The following is a 24,578-nucleotide window of genomic DNA, read 5'->3' as shown; positions in this document are numbered from 1 at the left end:
CTAAGCAGGCAAAACTCCCATACATATAAAAATACAGTACAATACAATACAATACAATAAAGTTTAAAGTTTAAAGGGCTCAGTGTGTAAAGCACTTGAAGCAAAACAACCTGAGTTCCATCTTGAAGACCCACAAGTCCCAAGGAGAGAAACAACTGCTGAGAGTTGCCCCCGCCCTCCATGCGTGCACTGTGGCATACACACTGTGGCATGTGTATGCTCCTGTTCTCACACACATGTCACCCATAATATTGGAAATAATAAATAAGTAAATAAATGGGATCATCTCAGGAAGAGAGTATATTTCAAACTGGTGGCCCATTTTGGTCAAGGTCAGCTCCATCACAACCTCAGACAGATTTCAGGGGAGTCATCAACAAACTTCAGGGTTTCTTTGGAGCCATTTTCTGCCAGCAAAATATTTCCAGAAAAATGTGACAGTTTCCAACATGTGACTTTTGTCAGAAAGAAAACATACTTTTCCTTCTTGGGACCGAAATACGGATTCTAACAGAGTCTTTCTTGTTTTTTTCCTTCTCACTCATATTAGAAAGAATATAGGAAAGATTATGAAGAGTCCATTAAAGGCAGAAACCTGACGGGCCTGGAGGTCACGCCAGCATTGTTACATGTCAGACATGCAACCAAAATAGCAAGCGAGGTAGTAACCACGTGGTTTTTCCCCCTCCCTCTTGACCCAATAATCACACTAATGATTCATCGTTGTGTTCCTGCCTGGGTCCCACCTGACTCAAGTCTTTCAGGTGCCTTTTCCACGTTTGGTACTACTGTCTAATCTATGGCCCGTTTTAATTCTTCTAATTTTTAAAATGGAATATCTAATAAAAAACATGCCTACCTTAGTATTCTATAGAAAAGTCTAATAAAACATGCCTACCTTAGCATTCTATTAATTTCCAGTCTTGTATTTAAATTATTAACATCAACTGTGAACCATATACCCTGCATCTTCTCATGTATTTACTTACTCAACCATGGACTGTTTAAAAACTAGAATAATTGTCGTATTTCTTTATTCATCCATTTGTTTCAGTTTGGTTCTGGCTCTTCACCTAAGAGAATGACTCAGGCTTTCTTGTCAGTTTTGTTGGTTTTATTTTTGTAATATAGAAAGAGTATAGGAAAGACCTGGAAGAAAGCATCCGAGGCAGAGGTCTCACTGAGATGGAAGACACTCCTGACATGCTGAGAGCCAAGAATGCCACCCAGATCCTCAATGAGGTAAGACCATGGCCAGCCACTGCACGCACATAACTAACAGTGCACCTTCATCCTGCCCAAGGTAGACCAAGAGAAAGAGGAAAGCATTTTTGCATTCTAAACTTTATACCCCGAATAATTATTAACTGCTAAATAAAATACATGTCAACTTCTGATGAGTAGATATGAAATCAGTATGTGTCTCTACAGGTTGTCATAACCCATTAATATCTAATATTTGATTTAGTTGTGATGTGCTCACAATGGTCACTTAAGTGAAAATATCACACCACACTGGCATGGCTTGCACCTAAATTTAATTCTAATATGTACCAAACCGGATTTAAACTTTACTTTCTGTGTTAACGGACTTCCCTCGATTAATGTCGCTGTACCTAGAGCAGGATAAACAAGCATGCCATCCTGTCCATTGAGGTAGCTGGCAAGAACAGCACCTGCAACCACTGAGGAGCGTGTTTTGTGGATTTTTAATTCATGCAGTACTGTCTCCCTACTCAGAGAGGGTAGGGGACCTTTTTCTTTAAAACAAACAAACAATTCTTCTACAGAAAGAATATAAGCGAGACCTGGAGCTGGAAGTCAAAGGAAGAGGCCTGAATGCCATGGCCAACGAGACTCCAGATTTTATGCGGGCCAGGAATGCTACCGACATTGCCAGCCAGGTCAGCGCTTCTGGGAAGGCGCGCCTCTACAAACAGTGGCCATGGTTATAAGGACGTGCTGTTGGTCCTCTGTCATTTTCCTTGTTTGACAGTGACATCATATGTTTAGCATCCTTAAGCATCTGCTGGATGAATTATAATGTAAAGCCCAGGGTCTCTTTGTCAGGCTCCTTCTGTCTCTGCCTTTCTGAGTCTACAGCCACTGGGGACATCAGAACAAAGTGCCAAAGCCAGAGGACCGAATGACTGCATGGAACTGGGGCAGAATCTGACATCCGTGTTTCTTAATCCACTCCTTATGTGGCACTATGAATGCTTTTATTAGATTGTATTCTTATTTTTTTTTCCCCCTGCTTTATAGACCTAAATTTAAAACACATCTTTTTAGGCATCCAGTATTGTCTAAGGCTCCTTGGTGCCCGGTCTTATGTAAACACCCCCTGCTTTCCTGTCTATCTACCTGATTATCCCTTAGCCTGGAGTCATCCTGCATCTATCTAAATGGACAGTCAGTCTTTCAACAGCTAAGACCTTTCCTGTGTCTCATTACCTAATATAATTCAATAAACACTGACTGGAAAAATGGCTCAGCGGCTAAAGGAACTGGCTTCTCCTGTGGAGAGCCTGGATTACAACCGCAGCACCCTCATGCCTTCCCACTGCCCTTTGTCACTTCATTTCCAGGAGCTCCGACATCGTTCTCTGGTCTCTGTAGGCAGCAGAGGAGCACATGATGGGCAAACATACATACAGGCACAACATCTGTACTTAGAAAAATTTTAAACTTTCAAAAGTCTAAACACAACAGAAAGAAATATATTGAGTGCCAGAGAAAATAAATAAATAAATAAATATGGTCACGTCTTCATTCGACCAAGCTAAGAGGTGCTATGCATGTTGTGAGCATTCACCAGACGGTTGGCTGTCCTTTTACAGATTAAGTACAAGCAATCAGCAGAAATGGAAAAGGCCAATTTCACTTCTGTTGTTGATACCCCAGAAATTATCCATGCTCAGCAAGTCAAGAACCTTTCCAGCCAGGTAAGGTTTGCTTTAACGCAAAGGCTTTTGTATTCCTAAGGCATTGTTTTCTCATAGCTCAGTTTCCCCCCTCACCAAACCAGAAGACCTTTATTTCCAATGCAGATCGGAGTCAGAACTGAGATTTCCAAATCAGAAGGCTGTGGGTGTGGGTGCCTCCATGGTAGAGTGACACTCTGGGTCACTATGCGCTGGAAGAAAAACCTCAAAACACTGTGAGGGGATTTCCAAGTATTAAAGAGGGTTATCTGTGGTACAATTCCTGATCCATGAATATTTTAGCATCTGTTATAATGTGGGTTTAAGATGTGAGCACAAGCAGAAGACCCCCAAAGTAGACCACCCACTCGTGGCTGAGGCTGAATGAGCAACTGGAGCCACACAACCTGCGGCACGCCAGGCTGGATAGCTTCCACCTTCCTGGAAAGCCCATGACCAAAAGCACGGAAGCTGGGTGGGGTGGCACATGCCTGTCACCTCAGTCCTTGGGGAGAAGAGAACAGGAGGCCAGTGTGGGCTGTCCCACAAACCAAACTAAACAAATATATATATATATATATATATATATATATATATATATATATATATATATATATAAGAATAAAGATCAACAGGGCATATTAATTTGTTGGCCCTCTTCAGTGATGATCAGGATATACCTGCCTGGGCAGGATGCAAAGAACTTTCCTGTCTGCTGCAACGGAAGGGCTGTTTTAGGTTTTTACGGCCTATATAACTATGGGGCTCATCCTGTCTACTCCTTGGAACCTTTCCCCAGAAAAAGTACAAGGAAGATGCAGAGAAGTCCATGTCATATTATGAGACTGTCTTGGACACGCCAGAGATGCAAAGAGTTCGTGAGAACCAGAAGAACTTCAGCCTCGTAAGTCTCTATTCCACTAAGGCCCAGCCCACTGGTGGGATTCAGCAGGCTAAAGTGGGGTGGCTTTGGGGACGCACACTTGGTATCCCATGAGGGCAGGGGGATGCACATTGAATCTTCTCCGGGCTTACCTTGTGTTTTAATCCCAAGTAAGCGTGAAAGTCCCCCCTGCTCAGTAGGTGGCCTGGTGTCACTGAATATAAACTATCACTATCTTTTAACCAGTTTTTTAAAAACTGGTGACATGTCCTTCTAAAGCTAATTCGAAGCAAGAAAATACTTTTAAATTTTTTATGCACTCTAGGTTCTTAAAACTTAGTTTCTGTTTCTGGGGGCACACATGGCTTGGCGTTAAGAGCACGGGCTTTATGATGTGTGAGGTTCCAGGTCCAATCCCAGAAAGTCTCTAGCAATACCCCATCACCAAAACTCTTTTCTCTCCAAAGTTCTTATTAAAGAATTGACTTTGACGACCACATTGTGGTTGTAGTGGCATGGACTTTCATTAATGGAATGTTGAAATCTTAACAGGATATTTTACTCTTTCTTCATAGCTTCAATACCAGTGTGACCTTAAAAACAGTAAAGGGAAAATTACAGTTGTTCAAGACACGCCAGAAATACTGCGTGTTAAAGAAAACCAAAAGAATTTCAGCTCGGTACATTTACTGTTTCCTTTCCATCTAATGCTAACCTAATAATGTCGTTCTCTTTAAGAAGGTCCATGGGCCCATGTTGACGCAGGCAATTAACCTCTAACTTGCCCAGTTAATGCTAGTAGGTCCCTGATAAAAGCCCCCAAACTTCTAAATCATCACTCCTGAGAACATTTGGAATAACTTAAGTCTAACAAAATAACTCTTCTCTTTGTATTTTTTAATCTCAAATAGTAACTCAGACAGTAACACACATTGTCTTGTCCCAAGAAGGTGGATTTTTTTGTGATGTGGTTTTCTTTTATTATCCTTCTCCAAAATAACTGACTGACTACGCATTTCTTTGATGAGTTCTGTGGCTTTTAATCGTTTGGGGTTTTTTTCTCATCCTATATTAATATCTATGATATTCTAAATAGACCTCTCAAGAGCTGGAAAGTGACCAGCCTTGCCTATATGGTTTCAGGCTTTGATTCTGACAGGAGAACATCAGATGCTGTACTTCAGCTCTTGCCTGGAGACACCGTGTATTGTCTTGGTTTTCACAGAGGCCTGGCACTGCCCTTTCTCCGGGCATTGCCCGGGTTTCCCTCTTTGTGGCTAACACTCTCCTGATTCTGAATGCCCAGGTTTTGTATAAAGAGGATGTATCCCCGGGAACAGCAATTGGAAAGACCCCTGAGATGCTCAGAGTGAAGCAAACGCAGGACCACATTAGCTCGGTAAGGACACGGCAGTCAGTCACTTGTGCCATTCTCGACCCGTCTTGGATAAATCTGTGACTTCTGAGTTACACTCAGAACTTGTCACCAGAAATAGTGTCCAACCTAAAAGCAGGTGCCTGTGCACTGCTGTCATCATCACATGCTATATGCTAGCGGAGGTTCTTATGAAGATGAAAGTGCCTGTGGAAAGCGGAGGCTTATGAGAAACTATATCCGCATCAAAGAGTGAGCCTTTCCAGAGTCTCGTGTGTTGCTACATCTGTCCTAAGCAAGTGGACTGCTGGGTATGAGAAGGCTGGTGGACAGGAGGCCTCTTCCTACTTCTATGTTCCCTGATTCCAGTTGCCTCCGAAAACTGTGAAATGGAAAAGCCCAGAAAAGTATTCCTTTCTGATAATATAAACCTATGGCTTCCCGTCTTATCCTACCTGGGGCGTGAATCATCCCTTCATTCAATATAATCCAGAAGGAAGTGCACACTGCCTGTCCTCGCTAGCTCTCTGCATTGGCAGATTTTACTATGGCAGTGTTTGTGTACCGTAGCCATAATTTTATTAGTGACTGCCTCAGAGTAAAGAGGAACAGTGCTACCCAGTCAGATAAGGCCAAGAGCTTCACAGTGCTCCCTCCGTGTGAAACAAAAACAAACAAACAAAATACCCCAGCAAAGTATTGCACAAAAGAAGTACAAATGCTGAATGCTGAGGTTGCTACATGATAGAATAGAATAAATTTTATATCTGTGAACTTGAAAAAGTGGGGTTGGGGGGGGGACATGCTTGTTTGCTGCTGTGCCTCAGAACTGGAAAACAGGAAGCCGCCGTGCACGGCAAGCACTAATTAAGAAAAAGGTAATCTGGTATGGCAGCACATGCCTTCAGCCCACCACTCAGGAGGCGGAGGCGAGTGGACCTCTTGTGAGTCTGACATCAGCCTGGTCTACACAAGTAAGATCTTGTCTCAAGACAACACAGAACTAAAGGAAAGTTGTGTGTGACTCCGTGATGGGATGTGCCCTAAACATTACAATCTCCAACCCCCCTGAATACTACAGGACATTTATCAACCATACATACATAATAGGAAGAATTCAGCATGCGGTAACACCTTTCTGTCCCCATTTCCATGTAGGTCAAGTATAAAGAAGCAATCGGACAAGGAACTCCGATCCCTGACCTGCCTGAAGTGAAACGTGTCAAGGAGACCCAGAAGCACATTAGCTCGGTACTGACTCTTACTTGGCATGCATTTGTAGAACCCTCTCATTAAGCACTCAAGTGTCATCCATCCCTTCCTTCTGCTAAAGGCCCCCCCCCATACCTGGGGATGCTGTGACTCCTCCCTTGTCCCCCTCAGGTCACCAAGAGATCTCAGTCTAGCCGTAGCTCACTCCCTAGTACTCCTTATACTTGAACTTCTCTATTGCTAACTTCCTTTTGAATTCTCGGTCCACTAACCTGAAGAAAACAAGAGAAGCCCAGGGGTTCTGTGTTGCGTTGGGTTGCAGTAATTTCTGTAATTTTGTTTGATCCAGGTGCTCCACCTGCCTCAGCCACCATGTAGATTCATGGTGTGTACCACCAAGCCAGGCTTAGGATGAATCGGAAGAAAGGAAGGAAGGGAGGAAGGAAGGGAGGAAGGAAGGGAGGGAGGGAGGGAGGGAGAGAGAGAGGGAGGGAGGGAGATAAGAGGTTTAGAAAGTAGGGATCCCTTACTCTGTTTTTTGTTTGTTTGTTTGTTTTGTTTTGTTTTGCTTTGCTTTTTAATTTAAAGTCTGTTGACAATAGCCCTAAGAGAAAACAGATTTAGGGCAGGGACCGAGGACACAGTTCAGTGATGGAACACTTGCCTGCCATGCACTGAGACCCTGAGTTTGGTCCCAACAGTGCAAATAAAACATAAAAATAAACACAGGGAAAAGAAGACCAGCCAACAAGCACTGGCTTCCTTGATCCTGTAATCATGCAGAGAAAGATGCTCTTCCTAAAACGCAGAGTCTGCCTGCTCATATTACATGTCCAGCTAGGGATTACCCAAGGCTTCAGTAGGGCCGGGAGTGGTGATACACACCTGTGATCCCAGCACTCAGGAGGCTGAAGCAGGAGGGTTACTGGGAGGTTAACACAAGTCAGAGCTAAGTAGCATAAGAGCCTTTCCCAAAACTATAGAGAGAAATAAAAGGTAAAACGCTAAGAATTTTATTAGGAAATACATAAAATTCTCAATGACTCTGAAGAAGTGAGAATCAGAACATCACATGGATAGAAAAGTATAAAACAGACCACATGTGCATTGAGTGCAGATGTGGAGACATGCTTACGCTCCAGACATTAAGCCTGGGTGCAGTAAAATGGTTGTTACTTTGGGTTTGGTTTGGTTTCATTTTTGTTTTTTAAGGGGGTGGTTACTGGAAACTGAACCCAAGGCTTTGCACATGCCAGTCAAAAGGGTTCTCATTGTTTATTAAATTTATTATGGCCATTTAAAGCATTTTCAGAATATACTAAGTATTGGCAGTGGAAAATGCAAAATTGAGTTTCCAGTTTTCTAGAGGGCAAAATTTCTACAAATATTTATGGACTTCTTTTCCTCTGTCCCCGAGTTCATCTTGCAAAGGCAGCTTGCTTTTATGGGCGCTCGCCGAAGCTCCCTCCCGGAGCTGTAACCTGAATCATTTGTGGTGACTCTGCTTTCTGGGGTATTCTAATTATTCTGCAGGTTATGTACAAAGAAAACCCGGGAAAAGGCATCCCAACCACTGTCACCCCAGAGATTGAGAGAGTCAAACGCAATCAAGAGAACTTTAGCTCGGTATTTACAGATACATAGAATAAGAAATTCTTTCCCGTAAAAAAACTACCAGAATAACCTCGCGTTCTACTTTTCAAAGTAACAGCTTAATGACCCTGTGTGTCTTGTGTATCTCCCGCTGATAAAAGCCGCCTGACCCGATTCAGAATTGGCCACTCTTCTCATCGCTCTCTAACAGTTTCAGCGACTGACTGGTGTGAGCTCCATCTGAGACACTGTTGGCAGCATTAACAAGCTTCCTTGGGGTGCTTGAACCCTGGAACCCTGTGCTTCCTACTGTTCCTTTCTAAGACATAGCAGTGTAAAGTTCGTCTGTAAAGTTGTGACTTTCAAAGCATTACCCTGACTAAATACTGCTAAGATCCCCCTCCTCACACACTCCCCAACCTTCCCCCCTCCTCTGTCTCTGCTTGTTTTGAACATTTTCTGGGTGTACTTTCTTGTATCTCACAGGTTTTGTACAAAGAAAGTTTGGGAAAAGGAACCCCTACAGCTATCACTCCAGAGATGGAGAGAGTCAAACGCAATCAAGAGAACTTTAGCTCGGTATTTCTTAGGGACAAAAAATCCTGACCCTAATACTTATTAAGAATAACGGTCACATTAATGTCTTTAACAAACAAATGTAAAATTACTAAGTTCATTTAATGAAGGGATGATGCCAGTATTACTTCAAATTTCCACCCAAATCTAATGAATTTTTTAACAATGGCGTGAAATTTTAACTGTTTTCTTTAAATCACTTTCCTTAAAAACACATAATTCTCAGTTCCCTTCCTCCAGTCTAACTACTATGGCACAGGTCAAAAGTTAGATCTAACATCCTTCCCCAAAGGTCAGTGCTAATCAGAATTGTGTTTATTGTGGCTTGAATTTTTTTTTTTTAAATATTTGTAGCTTTTCCTAAGTGGTCATGTTTCTTAAAACATCTTCATTTGAAAACAACAGACCAATTTATATGGCTCAGAAATATTTACTTATGTCAGGGAGTTTTGTTTGTATGTCATACAGATGAGCTTTCCTTTGGAATGGATTCAGGATCACTGCGAAGTTGATATTTATATAGTTTGAATATTCACAGAGATTTATTTAATCTCCCCAAGTCCTCTTTTTTTCAGTGTTGTCTTTAAGTCATTATAGATAGTAACTTCAGTTAGCTTACATGCTGTCTGATAGAGCCCAATCCTCTATATTTGAGAAGATATATATATATATATATATGTCACCGGGAGACCAACTGTTGTACGGGGACGACTGGCTGCATAAAGGCGGTCCGCAGTCGGTCTATTTTGTAGGTTTATCTTCCTTCTTTGTGAGGACAGGAACTCATGATGATTTATTTTAAGATGAGATCTACCTGAAAAATGGATCCATGCTGATCTGACTGTTGGTTCTGTGCACGCAGATATTGTACAAAGAGAACCTGAGCAAGGGGACCCCTTTACCTGTCACCCCAGAGATGGAGAGAGCCAAGCGCAATCAAGAAAACTTTAGCTCGGTATTTGCGAGAAAGTTCCTTTAACTCCATATTAAAAACAATTTCGATAAAACAAAATCCTTACCATTTGCCCCTTTATAATAATTTAACAAATTCTTGGAGAAAAAAAAACACACACACAAAAAAACCCCTCACCAACTGAATCCTTCTGCCCTGGATATTTTACTTACCATTCAGTCCCAATGCTTTGTACTTTTTGAACTACCCCTTAAACCTTCTTTATGTTAGATGTGTGGGTATATCTGTATTAACTTTGTGTCTGTATGTGGTGTTGGGAATTGGACTCATGGCCTTGCATGGGTTGGGCTCTACCACTTAGGCCCCTCCCTTAACATTTTGAATTGGTTCCTTTCCTTTTCAACATTGTTAGTCTTGGTCCTTTTGAAATTAAATGACTTCCAAATGACCCAAAACTGGGAGCTAGTATTTCCTTGGAAATCTTTCAATCTGATGTTTCTGGGTTAGTGCAACAAGACACTGGTCTAAGGCTGTGTGTGAGAACAGCTCCCTGGCTTGGGAAAGTGGTGACTTGACCACAGGTCCCATGTGCATAGATAGCGATGGACTCAAGTATTGGAACCAAAAGCCTTACTTTGATAGTTATTCTAAACGAGCCATCCCATGACTAGAAATCTATGCTTTTCTTTTTTTTTTTAAAGACAGGATCGTCCTATGTAGGCTAGGGTGACTTTAAATGTGCCACCCTCCTGCCTCAGCCTTCCCAGCCCTAGGATCATAGGCATGGTTTTTTTTTTTAAAAAAAACATGCTAATTAAGTCAGAACATGAATTTACATTATTGTTTTCTTTTATTCCTTTAAAAAAAAGTTACCATAATAAATTACTTGTTATCCTTCCATATAAGGAACTTCTAGGCTTGAAAGAGATTTCTGTATCTTCTGAAAAGTTACCCAGATCCACTTTGGGGAGGAGGTTTGACCTGAAATGCACTTCATTTGGTTGAGTACTTCCTAACAGCTGGCTCTCTCACGCAGTAGAGCAGTAACTCCTTTGGAGTCCACTTTGTGTTTTGTCCCTAATTACTGCTTACTAACCACGTCTCAATAACCATGAGTTTCACTGTATGTTGATATGTCTTTTGAGGTGTCTACTGTTTTTTTCTATGAGCTCATTATTCCTTTTGGGGGGGGAAAGGTATTGCTTTTTAAAATTTTAGTCATTTCTATATTACAGTGAATTCTCGTATATCTATTTGAAACTATTCTAATGACCCTGGGCAACTTTTTCTTTAAGTATGATTTGTATTCTTCTCAGAGATTATTTTAGACATTGCCCAGCGGTGCACAGATCTTCTAGATACTATAGGCAAGCCTGTATATTAAATGTAGACTTTCTGTAACCTTAACAAAGACCAAAGTAGCCAGAGAACACAGATTCAGACTGTCATTGTAAATGCTCTAAGACATTTATGTAGAAAAAAGAACTGTTTGCTAACTTGATAACGTTATCTCTTTCATATACTGAGCGTGTGTATGGTCTTGTAAAACTGTATTTCTCCTTTAACTCTTAGGCTAGAGTAGACAGATGAGCAATGGTTTCTCACACAGCCGTGCAGGGCGGTGGGCATGGTCTCTCCTGCTGGATGTCTGTATCTCATAGGCTTGTGTTCTCCTCCAATGCTTTCTTGTGTCATACAGGTGTTGTATAAAGAGAACCTTGGGAAAGGGATTCCCATCCCCATCACTCCAGAGATGGAGCGAGTCAAACACAATCAAGAAAACTTTAGTTCGGTATTTAAAAAAATAAAAACAAATTAAAAAAACAAAACAAAACCTTTTTTAACTCATCCCCGTTTTTAAACTATGAACTGTTTTGTATCCAACTAATGCTACCATTCCCTATGGTTCAGTTTCCTTACCCCAGTTAAACATTAACATGATCATTAAAAGTATTCCAGCTTTAAAAAAATAACAACATCTGTGTTTACCTTGCTTTGGCAAATATGATGTGAACACGAAGCTTCAAAGCACCATTCGGTGAAGATCTGACCGCTGGCTCACTTCCTAGCCTAACTTTCCCCTCTCCTGGCACTTACATAGTCTTTCTAAAGTCTCTTTTTGAGTCTCTTATCTTATTCTAGTTACCTTAAAAGTAATTGTTCCCAATATGTTCACCCAAACTAAAAAATAAATACTTTGACTTCTTCAGAAAGTCAACAAAAGTATGTATGAACCGCCCCATAGATAATACTTATAAAACTCAGACATCCTTTACATGATTTAAGAAAATAACTTTCTTGGTTTAATTTCTGTCTCTGCCTTTCCCTCATAATGATGACAACTAATGTCTCCTCTCGTAGTGTTCTTTACTGTATATGCTGCAGAAATGAGCTCAGACAACAAAATAACAGAACCTCTTTAATTCTTCATTTCTGTGGCTCCTTCCTGCAATCCTTCTGTCTTACAGGTTGAAGCTTTTGGTATCTCCCCATCTCTAACTCCTCTTCCTCCTCCCCCCACCCACAGCCAACTGCTCCCCAGGAGAGGAACCCTGACTTTGTGTTCTGCCTGCTTTCATTTCATACAGGTGCTATACAAAGAAAACCTGGGGACAGGGATTCCCATCCCCATCACTCCAGAGATGCAGAGAGTAAAACTCAATCAAGAAAACCTTAGCTCGGTATTTTGGAAGGCAAGGGGGGGTCTGACCCAGATGCCATTTAACTGCAGAACCTCACTCTTCGCTCGTCATGTCATTAAACCCTCTCCCCTCCCTTTGCTTCTAACGTCTCGTCGTTAAAGGATATTCTTTCTCATTTTGGTTTTGATTTTTTTATTTCACCTGATGCTTTTAAACATATTTTTAAAAGGAGTAACTATTTTAGTTTGTAGATAACAAAATCAAGTTCTAACCATCTCAAATCTATGCAATTGCTTAGGAGGTACCATGCTCACAAAAATGAGGAGGGGGAACCCCAGCCCCCGACAGTGTGGGTGACTCTACTAGCCTTTCCTAGCTAGCAGTTTAGGTCCTTGCTTCTGTGGCTCACAACTTCCCAGCCCAGTAACAGCCTCCTTAAATAGCACATGGCATCTTGTCAGCATATAACTCCTGGCTCCTGTATTATAGTGTGCCAAAGAATTTGACCTTATCTTTACATTTTCACAGCAAATGAAATGTCACTTACCACTGTTTCTCTGATATTTTCTTACCATACAGGTGCTATACAAAGAAAACATGGGCAAGGGGACCCCCTTACCTGTCACTCCAGAGATGGAGAGAGTCAAACAGAATCAAGAAAACATTAGCTCGGTACTCTGACAAAGAAAAAAAATGACTTCTTCATGATTTTAAAACTACCTCAATGACTTAAAAAATAATTCCTATTAATCCTATTTTAAAAGGCACCTTAAGTCTTGTCCATTTCTTGACCACATTTATCCTTTGTTCCTACCTAGCCTTAACTTCATAACAGAATTGCTCTATTGCCTTTAAAATTCTAATATCAAGGTAACAGATTTTCCTACAAAATATTCTTCTGCTCATCTCTCCTGTAACTTACTCTCTGCTATACCCGAGGTCTCTTTGTTTTGTGTGCTTGAGAAACTGGGGTGTAGGAACCTTGATGAGTTAAAATAGAGGTATAATGAGGCTCTCTTGGATGTTGAAGTCTTTGATGATTCTGACTGATCCCACCAGATTTGACTCTTTCTGAAGTACATATAATTAGTGCAAGGACTAAAGCATGCCCTTACACTGAACTAGATCCCTGGTCCTACTATGACAGACGTGGGCGAAGAGATCTTGGGGAACTAGCTCCTGATCCTCATCCATAGATAATGACGTCAGCTTAATATAGTGGTGTTTTCACAATTGAATAAGCTACTGAGAAAGGAGTGTCAAGACTTTTTGTCTTACTGATTTTAATTTTGATTTTGTTGTTTCTACTATGAAACTCAGTGCTAACAATAACAATATTTCCTCCAAGCTTGTGCTTTCTGTTATTAATCTGTCATGACTGGGGGACAGAGTCTGTGGGGACTTTAGCTTTCAGTAGTGAAGTTACTGCTCAGCGTTTATACTGCCTGAAGGTTTCTCCTGTTCATCAGAATCACCTGAAAGCTGGTTAAAGCAGGTTTCTGGGGCTGACCCATGTTCCCTGTTTTGTCAGTAGCTGCAGAACAGAGCAAGAACAGACATTTCTAGTAAGTTCTCAGCTGATACTGACCAGCTATTCAAGGACTTAGAGAACTGCTGGAAGACAATCCTTTAGTGACATTTCCCAATTCTCCCAGGTTACCTAGAGGGACACTGTGGAAGGCATTGAGGTTGAGGGTTTATCATGACACAGGTCTATTGCTTTTACATGCTGGTAATGTAATTGCTGAGAACATTTCTCGTGGCTGGTAAGTGTGACATACTTAGTGAATAAAACAAGCAGGACAGAAAGATAGAAGAGTAAGAGAAACACTTGCCTGGGAAATCTACAGTTTTATTCCCTATGAGGGCCTGTGCTACAAAAGTACACATTAAAGAGTTGTTGTATTGGGGCAACTTCAAAATACAGACCCACACGGTAACTCCCAATTAGGTGATGTGTCAGGAGACTGATAGTCACATACTAGTGATGAAATGATGGTAGGGCTTCCTCCTTTCGGGAGCATCACAGTTCTCACAGGGCAAGGTTGTACTATACAAATGTGTGTCTTGCTCTAACTACAGTCAACTTCTCCTTTGAAAACATTGACCGCTGTCTAACCTTAGCGCCTAAATGACTTGGTGCCCAGAGCCTCATCAAAAGTTAATATACTATTCCATTTCTTCTTTTGGCAATTGTAACTCTTTTTTTTGTTGTTGTTGTTGTGTCTCCTTTTGGATTTTTGGATCCACTGGACTCATTTAGGTTTTGTACAAAGAGAATGTGGGGAAAGCCACCCCAACCCCTGTCACTCCAGAGATGCAGAGAGTCAAACGCAATCAAGAAAACATTAGCTCGGTATTGTCTTGAGAAATGCTTCTGATTTTACAAAGTAACTCTTGCAGTTTGGCCTGCTCTAAATCCCATCCTAGGTTAAAACCAAATAAAATGCCAGTTGTGCTGTTATCTCCTCTAAACACCACACAACATTCATCATTGCCATTAACTAAGTTTGCTTTTTTTTTCTTGAGAGCGAGTCTCACTAGTAGATAGGTTACACCTAACATTTCCCTCTCCCACCCCAACTGTATTTGTATATTTAATAGTGACTATTGCCTCCTCGTGAGTGACTTGTAGGTCCACCTTTGTTTCTAACAGGTGCTATACAAAGAGAACCTGGGGAAAGCAACCCCCACACCGTTCACTCCTGAGATGGAAAGAGTCAAACGCAATCAAGAAAACTTTAGCTCGGTATTTGAGAGCAAAAAATAAACCATTACAATTCTAACAAGCCTGATCATCAGCTACACCACTAATTCTTCTCACAGTGTTTCCAAGGCCTTTTGACACCTTTTCACATTCTTCCTTGGCCACTTAAAAACAACAACCCACCCTTGCTAGTTCACACCGAGTTCAAGTCTTACCTCTTGCTTTCTACTGTAACAATTTAATGGCTTTCTCCTCCTGAAGTGTTTCTTATACTGTGTGACATAATTGGGCCATAACAATAGCTAAGCGATGACTTCTCAGATCTGTTGTTTTTTTCTCCTTTGCCCTCTGATGTTGGGATACTCTCTTGGCTCCCCTAGGTACTGTACAAAGAGAACATGAGAAAAGCCACCCCAACCCCTGTCACTCCAGACATGGAGAGAGCCAAACGCAACCAAGAAAACATTAGCTCGGTATTTCCCGATTCAATAGAGCAGTGAAGACCTTGGAATTAACATTTTAACATCATGAAAACACGCCTTTCTCATTCAACTGAAAACACACTAAAATTTAAAAATAATGGATAATGCAACATCTTGGGGTTTTTTTTTTTAACATCATAAAAATGTGCACTCCTTTTCCTGAAAATGTACACTAAAATTAACACAACTGTCCTTTTTCCATTCCAAACTGTACTAAACATACAATAATCGCCTATGGTCTTCTTCCTCTCACATTTGACTCTAAGGTAGTTTCTCATAACCAGCTATAACAAATTGACTCCCCGCCTAACATCTTCAACCTTCTGCTGTTATTTCTAAGGTACTTTATTAAATGGGTAATGCTCTGAAATTTCTGTCTTCACTTTGATATTCTTGTGTCTGGAAGACTCTGATTTTGTTTTTTGTTTTGGCATATTGGTTTATGTAATCTGGGCACTACCTAAGAAAAATGGTCAGTATCAGATTTAATGTAAAAAGTGTCATTAAGTATTCTGGTGCTGTATGGCAAGTCCTAGTAAATTCAAGAGGGTACTTTCTCTCTTTCAGACTTATACTGTGCCCCTTTGACTTTGGAAATGAAACATTTTCATTTCCAAAGTCAAAATCTTGCCAGTCCTTGTGTTAATCTGGTACACTTGGTTCAAATACCTGGCTACTGTCTTTTGACTTAAACTAACCTCGGTAGCTACTTCCATTTCAATCTGTTAGTCTTTGAGCTTAAGAATTAGAACAAGGCTATGCCATGTATTCATAGACATCTCTCCTCCATAGGTTCTTTACTCTGATAGCTTCCGGAAACAAATACAAGGGAAAGCTGCCTATGTGCTAGATACACCAGAGATGAGGCGGGTTAGGGAAACCCAACGGCACATCTCAACAGTAAGTCGAAAACTCTTGATTAAATATGTATATTTATATGTATATGTACGATGTGTGTGCAATGCCTACAGAGGCCAGAGGAAGGGTATCAAATCTCTTAGAACTGGAGTTACATATGTTTATGAACTATCTCATGTGAACTGGGAACTCAACACAGATCCTCTGTGAGAACATGTGCTCTGAACCACTGAGCCGTTTCTCCAGCCACAGAATCCTTTATGATTGGCTGGCCAGCCTGCTGGAATATATTCAAACAGAGATGGTCACGCTACTATATTTTCATGAAGTAAATTCCTATTTCAGGTGAAATATCATGAAGACTTTGAGAAACACAAAGGCTGCTTTACACCAGTGGTGACAGACCCTATCACTGAACGAGTAAAGAAAAACACACAGGACTTCAGTGACATTAACTACCGAGGTATTCAGAGAAAAGTGGTGGAAATGGAACAGAAGCGGAATGACCAGGATCAAGATACCATTACAGGTAACTGGAAACAAAGTGACAGACTTGATACCAAGTGGAAGACAAAGGACCCAAATCTGAGGAGAAAGCCCCATTGCCAGTTTGCAAAGCTGAGATCTGTGAAGTGTCTTCTGCCACCTTTGTTCTGAGAAGACCAGCCCTCCTGTGATTGCTGACACTTGCTTGGTTCTCTAGATACAGACAAATGCTAGAACACTTGTTCTGAATACTTGCTTTCTTTTCAGGTCTGCGTGTCTGGCGTACTAACCCTGGTTCAGTTTTTGATTATGATCCGGCAGAAGACAACATTCAATCCCGAAGTTTGCACATGATTAATGGTATGCCCATCCACTACTGTCTACTGATCTAGAATCAATGAATGTTCTTTCCCTCCAGGTTTTTGCATCTTCTGAGCTTGCTCGGTGGCTGGTAGGCCAAACTGAATTAAGCATGCTTGCTTTAGGAAAAGATTTTGACAAACTGTTTCACTTCCTGTCTCCTTCAGATCCCATTATCATTTCTATATTCTTCTTACGAGAAAAATTAGCCTTTGTTAGAGAAAAAATTACATGGGCAAAGGGAAGAGAATATACATGTTCATCAGGACCATTTTGAACTATTTGTGTTGGGAGATATTCATACTGTCTGCTTATGTAGAAAATAAACCAATGGGTCAGACCTTGTTGTACACCCCTTTAATCCTAGTAATCAGGAGGCAGAGGCAAACAGATCTCTTTGAGTTCTATCTTAGCTTGTTCTCCACATTGAGCTCCAGGCCAGCCAGGGCTACATGGTGCAACTTTTTTTTAAAAAGTAAAGTATCATGCTGTGCTGTTCTTTTTAAAGTGAAGAAAGCTATGCTGTTCTTTAACGGCTTATACTGTAGTCTGTGGATAAAGACCAGTAGTAACTCCTGTTCTACCCTGACACGTACAGTTTTAAGGTTGTGCCTACAAGACCATGGGACATAGGAAAGGAACATCCATCCATCTGGAAATAAGGGAGGCCTTTCTGGAGAAACCAAAAATGAAGTGTGAATATGACTGCTCTATTTGTTGAAGTGAGCCAGGAAAGGGTATGGTGGTGGGAAGGCCCATAGTCAAAGACAAATGACTTGAGTGTGATACCTCCTTGAGCCACTTAGGCCACCTTTGGCTATTTAAATTCTCATGCATAAAGAAGAACAGCTACACACTAGAGGAATTTTATGTCAGCCATAGCAAACTGCTTAGAACTATGCTTGACAAAACAAGCAAAACAAAACAAACAAACAAACAAACAAAATGCAAGGGGGCTTCCCTCCCATAGGAATCTTATCTTTTCCATATGCCTCCCAGTCCAAGCTCAACGCCGGAGCCGGGACCAGTCGAGATCTGCCAGTGCACTGAGTATCAGTGGGGGCGAGGAGAAATCTGAGCACTCAGAAGCTGCGGACCAGCGCCTTTCCACATACAGTGATGGAGGTGCCTTCTTCTCTGCAACCTCAACAGGTATCCAGATGGGCATGGTCATGCACACCTGTAAGCCCAGCATTTGGGAGGCTCCCACAGGAGGGCTGCAAATCTGAGGCCAGCCTGTGCTACACAGACTTTGTCTCAAACACAACAACAAAAACAATTAAGTGATTGGTACTAACAGTCAAGAGGTCAGTCAGCTCACTGATTGTTCTAAACAATGTTTAAAATTTAAAAGTTACTACTTTGCTGAGAAAAAAAAAAACTATCATTATAGAGTTACATGTTTAATGATCTTCATAATTTTACTAGCTCATCTCTCCAGAGGAGTCACTGAGAAAAAGACATTGCTTGGTTGGTAAGCACAGATGTGCTGTTTATCACATGTCTTTACAACCTGTTTCTTCCTTCTCTGCAGCTTACAAACATGTGAAAACCACTCAGCTCCCACAGCAACGGTCATCATCAGTTGCCACCCAGCAGACAACATTGTCCTCTGTCCCATCACACCCGTCTACTGCCGGGGTAAGTAAAGAGTAATGGGCACAAATCACTAGGCTTGGGTATTTGTTTTTGTTTTTAATTCAGACTATAAGATTATACATACAGATAAGTATGTAAATACAGCCTACTAGGTCCATAAAGCATTTTTGTGTGTGTGTGTGTGCGCGCGCGCATGTGTGTGCATGCGCACACGTGTATGCATGCGTGTGTGTGTGTGTGTGTGTGTGTGTGTGTACGTGTGTGTGCGTGTTTAGGGCTGACTACTTGGTATTAGATAGTCAAGTAAGGGGCTCATTCCAGACTAATTCTCTTCTCTCGTCAGTTGCCTATAGCTCTTCACCTAGGGGTACGGCCTTATAAGATTTTTACCAATCATCATTGTTCAGGTCTTTTTTTGGGCAGTCATATGTGGAGACTTCATGGGTACAGCTTTCCTGTTCTATTATGCACAATCTTGTCTGTAGAAGTCCTGGTCCTATTGCTTCTTTGGTGGGCGATAAGAACTACACTCACCTGCAGGTATAAATATTTAGATTTTACTGAGTTAGGAAAGTGGCAGTACTGGGTCCTCCTCTAGGTTCCATTGGGTAGATGGGTATGTATGATTACTCTCCATTGAGCAGGCCTTAAGTTCAGTTAGAGGGATGTTGGTTACAGCTGAGATATAACTGCCATTATTGCCTTTTTGGGAGATATTGCTGTGCCACTCATTGTGAATCACAGCTGGGTAGGACTGTTGATTTTTCTCCCTTGGCAGCATGTGCAGCACTTTCAGATATTATGAGAGCTAGGAAGAAACTTTGAGGTCAGATCCAGCTGCATTTCCATTGCATCCTGTATCTGAAGTGGATGGTGTCTTAATAGAAACTTAACCCTACTAGGAAGCAACCAAAAGCAACAGGAATAGCCTATATGGTTTTGGAATCTCTTGGACCCCTCTACTGACAACTCCAAAGGAGGTTTTCATTCCTAGTACTAGAGGTTTTTTTAGACAGTCTAACTCCAACTCTTGGGGGTAGCATTGCCACTCCAGTGAAGTCACTTCAATGAAGAAATATGTGTAATTTTTATATTATACATATTAATATATGTAATTTTAGGTAAACATAAAATGATTCTCTATGATTTTTTCAAACATTCTCAGTGCTTATATCCCTCCTCCCATCTCCCCAGCTAAAGCCCTCCCCTTGCTTCCACCATTTCCCCATTCACAGCACCTGTGCCCAGCTGTTCTCTAAAGCCCCTCCTCTCTACCCCAAATCCTGGTTCCTTCTTCACTGTCCTGGTTTCTACAGTTACTCCAGTGTAAATATACATTCACACACACACACACACACACACACACACACACACACACACACACTTGGAGCAGCTAGGATCTAGGATAATATGTAGTCCAACCATTTACCTGCAAGTTTTCTTGTTTTGAGCTGAATAGTATTCTACTGTGTGTATGTACGTTTTCCCTATCCACTCATCAGTTGTATGACATTAGGTCTTTGCAGGTCCTAGATACTGTTGAGTAGAGCAGCAGTAGGTACGGATGAGCTAGCATCTGGAGAGCAGGATGATCAGATGCTATGGATATATGCCAAGGAGTGGTATAGCTAGATCACATGGTGGCTCTATTTTATATCTATTTTGAGGATTCTCCACATGGATTTCCAGATTGGCTGCATCAGATTCCAGTATCACCAACAATGGGGGTTCTTCTTTTCCCACACCCTCACCAGCATTTGCCAACTGTCTTCTTGATCTTAGCCATTCTGGTGGTATACAGTGAAATCTCTAAGTTGTTTTCATTTACATTTTCCTCATTGCTAAGGATGTTGAATACTTTTTGAGATATTTCCTAGCCATTTTTATTTCTCCTGAAATGTTTCTGTTCAGAGTCACAGTCCCATTTTTTTTTTCTTTTACTGGATCTTTTATCTACATTTCAGGTCTCCCCTTCAGAAATCCCCTATCCCATCCTCCATCCCACTGCCTCTACAAGGGAGCTCCTCAACCAATTCACCCACACTCCCACCTTCTCGTGCTGGCATTCCTCTACAGTGGGGCATCACACCCCCTCAGACCAAAGGGCCACTCCTCCCACTGATGTCCAACAAGGCCATCTTCTGCCACATATGTGACCAGGTCCATGGGTCCCCCTCTTTGATTAGTGGTTTAGTCCCTGGGAGCTCTGGGGGGTCTGGCTGGTTGATATTGTTGTTATTCCTATGGGGTTACAAACCCTTTTGGGTCCTTTGGTTCTTTCGCTAACTCCTCCATTGGGGTCCCCAGCTGCGAGCATCTGCCTCTGTATTTGTCAGGCTCTGGCAGAGCCTCTCGGGAGACAGCCATATCAGGCTTCCATCAGCAAGCACTTCCCAGAATCTGCAATAGAGTCCAGGTCTGGAGACAGTATATGGCATGGATCCCAAGGTGGGACAGTCTCTGGATAGCCTTTCCTTCAGTCTCTGCTCCACACTTTGTCTCCATTTTCCTCCTGTATTTTGTTCCCCCCTTCTAAGAAGCACTAAAGTACCCACACTTTGGTCTTTCTAATTCTTTAACTTCATATGGTCCATGAGTTGTATTGTGGGTATTCCATGTTCTTTGCCTAATATCCACTTATCTGCGAGTGCATAACATGTGTGTTCTTTTGTGACTGGGTTACCTCACTCAATGATATTTTCAAGTTCCATCTACTTGACTATGACTTTCATGAAGTCATTGCTTTTAACAGCTGAGGAGTATTCCATTGTGTAAATGTACCACATTTTCTGTATCCATTCCCCTCTGTTGAGGGACATCTGGGTTGCTTCCAGCATCTGGCTATTATAAATATGGCTACTATGGACATAGTGGAGCCATGTATCCTTATTACATGTTGGAGCATCTTCTGGGTATATGACCAGGAGTGGTATAGCTGGGTCCTCAGGTAATAAATACTATGTCTAATTTTCTGAGGAACCGCCAATCTGATTTCCAGAGTAGTTGTACCAGCTTGCAATCCCACCAGTAGTGGAGGAGTGTTCCTCTTTCTCCACATCCTTGCCAGCATCTGCTGTCCCCTGAGTTTTTTACTTTAGCCATTCTGACTGGTATGATGTAGAATCTCAGGGTTGTTCTGATTTGCATTTCTTTGATGACTAAGAATGTTGAACATTTCTTTAGATGCTTCTCAGCCATTCGAGTTTCCTCAGTTGAAAATTATCTTGTTTAGCTCTGTACCCCATTTTTAAATATGGTTATTTGGTTCTCGGGAGTCTAATTTCTTGAGTTCTTAGTATATATTAGATATTGACCCTCTATCAGATGTAGGGTTGGTATAGATCTTTTCCCAATCTGTTGGTTGGATTTTGTCCTATTGACAGTGTCCTTTGCCTTACAGGAACTTTACAATTTTATGAGGTCCCATTTGTCGATTCTTGATCTTGGAGCATAAGCCATTGGTGTTCTGTTCAGGAAATTTCCCCCTGTGCCCATGTCTCCCAGGCTTTTCTCCTCTTTCTCTTCTATTAGATTGATCCACATGGACTTCAGCTTTGTACAGGGAGATAAAAATGGATCAATTTGCATTCTTCTACATGTTGACTGCCAATTGAACCAGCACCTTTTGTTGAAAATGCTGTCTTTTTTCCACCAGATGGTTTTAGTTTCTTTGTCAAAGATCAAGTGACTGTAGGTGTGTGTGGTTCATTTCTGGGTCTTCAATTCTATTCCATGGATCTATCAGCCTGTCACTGTACCAATACCATGCAGTTTTTATCACAATTGCTCTGTAGTACAGCTTGAGGTCAGGGATGGTGATTCCACCAGAGGTTCTTTTATTGTTGAGAATAGTTTTCGGTAACATTTTTTGTTGTTGTTGTTGTTGTTATTCAAAATGAATTTGAGAATTGCTCTAACTCTATGAAGAATTGAGTTGGAATTCTCATGGGGATTGCGTTGAATCTATAGATTGCAGATGGCCATTTTTACTCTATTAATCCTCCCAATCCACGAGCATGGGAGATCTTTCCATCTTCTGAAATCTTCTATTTCTTTCTTCAGAGACTTAAGTTCTTTCACTTGTTTTGGTTAGAGCTACACCAAGATACAGTGTTTGTGACTATTGTAAAGGGTTTCCCTAAATTCTTTCTCAGCACATTTATTCTTTGATATAGGAAGGCTACTACTGGCTTGTTTGAGTTAATTTTATATCCAGCCAGTTCTTTACCAGGTTTAGTTCTCTGGTGGAATGTTTGGGGTCACATAAGTATACTATCATATCACCTGCAAATAGTGTTATTTTGACTTCTTCCTTTCCAATTTGAATCCCTTTGACCTTTTGTTGTCTAATTGCTCTAGCTAGAACTTCAAGGACTATACTGAATAGATAAGGAGAGAGTGGGAAGCCTTGTCTAGTCCCTGATTTTCAGTCTCATTTTTAAAGTTATACTGTTGGTTTGTTTGGCTTTTGAGTTCTTTATGTATTTTGGATACCAACCTTCTATAAGTATAGCTGGCTAAGATCCTCTCCCACTCTGTGGGCTTCCTCTACACTTGGACATTTCATTAGCTGCACAGAAACTTTTAATGCAGTCCCACTTGTCAATTGTTGACCTTTATTCCTACGCAAATGGATCTTACTCAGAATATGTCTACACCTTGAGGAGTACTGCCTTCTTTTCTTTTAGCAGTTTCAATACTTCAGGTTTCATATTAAGATCTTTGACCCATTTGTTGTTTGCTTTTGTGCAAGGTCTAATTTCACTCTTCTGCATGTGGACAGTTTTCCCAGGACTTTATTTATTGAAAATGCTGTTTTCTTCATGTGTGTTTTTTGGTCAAATGTCAGATGGCTGAAGTTATATGGACTCAAAGGTTTGATGTTTTGTTTCACTGAGCTGCATGTCTATTCTTGGTACAGAACAATACTATTTTTATCACTACAGCTCTGTACTATATCTTGAAATCTAATGACAATTCTTCCAACCTGTTCTTTTCACTCAGAGTTGCTTTGGCTACCCAGGGTCTTTTGTGGTTCCATATGAAATTTTAGGATTTTATTTTTTTAAAATTTCTAGCCGTTGTGATTATGATTGGATTGAACTTGTAAACAGCACTTGGTAGTATTAATCCTGCCAATCCATGAGCATGGGAAGTCTTTCCATTTTGTAGTGTCTGTCCCAATCTCTTTCTTCAATGACTTCAGTTTTCATGGTAGATGTTTTTCACTTTAACTTTAATCCATTTTTCTTGACGTTATTGTGAATAGGAATGCTTTTATGATCTCTTTCTCACGTTTTGCTATTGTTGCCTACTAAGTTTTCTGAGTTGATTGTGTCCTGGTACTTTATTGAAAGTGTTGATCATTTCTAGAAGTTGTCTGGTGGAAGTTTTTGGATCTATGTGTAATAGCTGCAAATAAATATGGTTTGACTCCTTTTCCAACTTGAATTACTTTAACTTTCTTTTGATCTTACAGCTATAGCTATGCCAAACACAGCCTTTGTCATACACACTAAGACTCTTATAATGATGACATTGGATTTTATCAGAAATTTTCTATATCCACTAAAATATGCATATAATTTTGTCTGAAAGTCCATTCATGACACCTACTGACTTACATTATCATCCCTGCCATCTCTGGGATAAAGTTAACTTGATCATGGTCTTCTTTTTGATGTGTTACTTATAGGTATCATTTTAAAGATTTCTGCCTCCATACTCTGTTGAGCCATAACTTAGTGTGCTGTTTAATCTTTACCTAGTTTGGGTATTAGATACTGACTACATAGAAGAAATTTGGAAGTGCCACTGTTTCTAATATATCTATTTTAAGGATTGTCTATAGACATCTGAATATTTGGTAGAATTCTTTGCTATTAATCTGTCTGGGCCTGGCATTTTATTAGTTGAAAGGCTTTTTTATGATGGTTCCAATCTCATTTCCTTTTTTTTTTTTTTTTTT

The 24,578-nt window shown here is 40.9% G+C and overlaps 1 protein-coding gene across 1 annotated transcript in view; it reads left to right on the top strand.

Moving 5' to 3' along the window:
- Neb (nebulin) overlaps positions 1-24,578 on the top strand; it is a 196,883-nt gene that overhangs the window by 168,201 nt on the left and 4,104 nt on the right. Inside the window, 22 exon segments of the mRNA XM_029536160.1 lie at positions 551-661; positions 1,132-1,242; positions 1,791-1,904; positions 2,841-2,945; positions 3,724-3,828; positions 4,383-4,487; positions 5,114-5,206; positions 6,341-6,433; positions 7,928-8,020; positions 8,474-8,566; positions 9,426-9,518; positions 11,176-11,268; positions 12,065-12,298; positions 12,698-12,790; positions 14,382-14,474; positions 14,775-14,867; positions 15,206-15,298; positions 16,100-16,207; positions 16,511-16,694; positions 16,919-17,011; positions 18,011-18,163; positions 18,546-18,652. Coding sequence (XP_029392020.1) covers positions 551-661; positions 1,132-1,242; positions 1,791-1,904; positions 2,841-2,945; positions 3,724-3,828; positions 4,383-4,487; positions 5,114-5,206; positions 6,341-6,433; positions 7,928-8,020; positions 8,474-8,566; positions 9,426-9,518; positions 11,176-11,268; positions 12,065-12,298; positions 12,698-12,790; positions 14,382-14,474; positions 14,775-14,867; positions 15,206-15,298; positions 16,100-16,207; positions 16,511-16,694; positions 16,919-17,011; positions 18,011-18,163; positions 18,546-18,652 — 2,460 coding nt within the window.

Source organism: Mus pahari, chromosome 3 (genome assembly GCF_900095145.1).
Source record: "Mus pahari chromosome 3, PAHARI_EIJ_v1.1, whole genome shotgun sequence".
NCBI classification, from domain to species: Eukaryota; Metazoa; Chordata; class Mammalia; order Rodentia; family Muridae; genus Mus; species Mus pahari.
Note: the sequence above shows the minus strand (reverse complement) of the source record. Positions and strands in the feature narration are given on the sequence as shown.